The 2,856-nt window shown below is 36.1% G+C and overlaps 1 protein-coding gene across 1 annotated transcript; it reads right to left on the reverse strand.

Moving 5' to 3' along the window:
* Positions 1–1,548: 1,548 nt before the first annotated feature.
* LOC108319820 (auxin-responsive protein SAUR19) lies at positions 1,549–2,347 on the reverse strand. The gene has a single exon (XM_017551108.2). The coding sequence runs from the start codon at positions 2,181–2,183 to the stop codon at positions 1,794–1,796; it is 390 nt and encodes a 129-aa protein (XP_017406597.1). The 5' UTR covers positions 2,184–2,347; the 3' UTR covers positions 1,549–1,793.
* Positions 2,348–2,856: the final 509 nt, after the last annotated feature.

A 2,856-nucleotide genomic window follows, 5' to 3' on the forward strand; every position in this document is an offset into this window, starting at 1 on the left:
CGTTAAATTGACTTAACGGGGTTAAGTTTTTGATGAGGTGGAAGGTTGACGTGACAAGTTTTTTAAACATAACATTCACAAAGCTCTACGTGGAATTTAAAAGCATTTTAACATTTTGATTAAAATTTTTAAAAAAAGTCATATTCCATTACAGTGAAGCACTACCCAGAAATCCTCTTTCCTGTCAATCAACCAGACCCTAAATTCAGCAATAACTTTCATTCCAGCATCTGTAATTCCTACACATTACACAACAATAACCATCATCAGAGAACCCAATCACGCCTCAGAACCACCATCATCTTCCTCGTGCACCATCGACTTGCAATCAAGTAACCATAAAATCAAAATCGTGACTCCGCCATGTTCGCTTTAATTCATCCCCTTCCACCCAGCATTGCGAGGGCAAATCGTCATCATGGCCAACGTAACCAGCGCTAAAGTTCTTCCCGTCACAACCAAACTCATCATCATCTATTTTCTTCTCCGTTAAACCATTTGAAACCTGTAAAATTCCAAACTAGTTATTTTCCCAACCAGCTATGTTTCCCCAAAATTCGGTCATGGAGCACCGATCTCCAAGAGGAGTTTTGTTCTAGAACACGTAAATTGAACTCAAAATTCTCAAAATAAATGGATTTTTTCTGATTTTCACACAACGTTGCTGTTAAACTCCTGCAAAGCCAACATGTAAATATTCTAGATTTTGGCGTAAATAGGTAGAAATGCATTCAGCCCAAATGCGAAAACAGGAATTGTTTCCTTTTTTTCCTTCTTGATTTTTGCAAATATATGCTCAAAAGCCATTCTAAAACCCCCAAATCTGAAATTACATTCGTTTATGAAAAAGACAAAGATTCTCGATATAGAATCACAAATTTGAAAAGCCCCAAATTAGCCACCAACCCTAAATCGCGCTAGACACAAAACGGAGACTTTCGAATCTCCATGGAACCTACGAAACACCTTTAACTCCAATCTCGAACCTAATTTGATTTTACTAAACCCTAATCTGGTGGTTCTTAATTTCATGAAAACCAAATTTCGTGATGAACATCAATTGTTAGGGTTGAAGATGATGAAAGGTAAGGTTTAAGATGATGAACCCTAATTTGGGTTTCAATTTTCAGAAATTTTTTTAATTATATATTTCACGTATACAGCGTAGAGAATAACACGTTTAAAAAACTTGCCAAGTTAACCTTTATCCTCGTCAAAAACTTAACTCTATTAAGCTAATTTAATGACATGAGTCCAATTGACTCAAATTAACATTTTTTAGAACTAAATTAAAAACGGAAAACCCACAAAAATAAAAGCAGGTGTAACCATTATTTTATTCTTTTCCAATACTAGCTAGAACATTTCCATTGAAAACATCCATTTGACTAATCGAACAACCACAATTGTTGCCACTGATTGCTGAGGTCACTTTTCTGGCACTGGATGCCAGTTGTAAAAAGTAAGTGACACGTTTGATTTCTGAAAGTCTATAAGAAAATGCATTGGGATAGACTAAAGTATTGAATTATTGATAGTTCACTATCATACCGTCAAAAACTAATTTATAAGTCAAAATTATCATACTTGAAAATTGTTTGCACAAATAGCTTCAATTGAAACTAAAGCTACCAAGATCAACTAGCCAACATTAAGACCAGTGTTATCTAAACTCCGGCCAGAACATCCAATAATCATAACCCCACCACAAGGTCATAGTTCTGATGCATTAACAATAACCACAGAAACAAAAACAAACTGACACACATGGCAGATGATCTGTTTCTGCACTTTTAAGCAAAATCTTCAAAAAGTTTTCCTAAGTCAAACTTGCCATTGTTGCATTCAATAGCATTCACCACCTCTTGAAATGTTGAAGCAGTGCATGGAACCACTAGGCCATTCCTCTGAGCAAAGCCAAATTCATTGTAGGCCTTCTCCAGCAGCATCTTGAATAGAGGGTGGGAAAGGTAGCTGGTTGGGACCACATATCTCTGCCGTTCATCACCAACGTAAAGTGCTAAAAAACCAGTTGGGGTTACGCCAGACCCAGATTCCTTTTCCTCTTCATACCCCTTCAGCAAACATTCTTGGTAGAGAGTATCAGGCTCTGGCTCAGCGCCACCGACAGCCTTCACTTTCTTCGCTAGTTTCTTCAAAGATACCATCTTTTTCCCTAGCATTTTGCTTCAGATTAAACTTAACATCAAAGGGTTTTTTGAGAACGTTGAAGGGGATGTGCATATATTGAGCAAGTTAAAGATGGGAGATTTAGATTTATATGTAAGAGAGGTGATGAGAGACAAATGAGAGTACAATGGGGAATGTTGTCCTTTTGAAAAGTCCAATGTTCTATGTTTGAATAATAACGTTTTTGAGTGTGGAAACATATTCTCAAGTTTTTCAAGTTGTCTTGCTGACTTAATAATAGTTAAATTGAGAGACTAAATAAGATAACTTGGTAATAGAATATGGAAAAACACACCAGCAATGTGTGGCACACTACTACTTCAACCACTTTAAAGTTTAGTAGAGTAGCAGCATGACAATACAATTGGTGAGTCTAACGTCCACATTTGTTGGTTGTGAATTATTAGGTGGCAAAAGTGTACCTGTCATTGAAGTGGAGCATACCCATGTCTTGCTCCAGGATAAAAAAATTATTAAAAAATGGTGGCATTTATAATTAAACATTTGATATTATTCATTAAAAATTATGAGACCACACTAATCCCGTGGGCGTGATTATTAGTGGTCCACTAATTAGAGTCATGGTGGCTTGAATCTCCAAATGGATTACGGTTTAATTTTGACTTCTTATATTCTCCTATAAGAAACTATATATCAAATAAAATC

This window comes from Vigna angularis, chromosome 3 (assembly GCF_016808095.1).
Source record: "Vigna angularis cultivar LongXiaoDou No.4 chromosome 3, ASM1680809v1, whole genome shotgun sequence".
In the NCBI taxonomy this organism is placed as follows: Eukaryota; Viridiplantae; Streptophyta; class Magnoliopsida; order Fabales; family Fabaceae; genus Vigna; species Vigna angularis.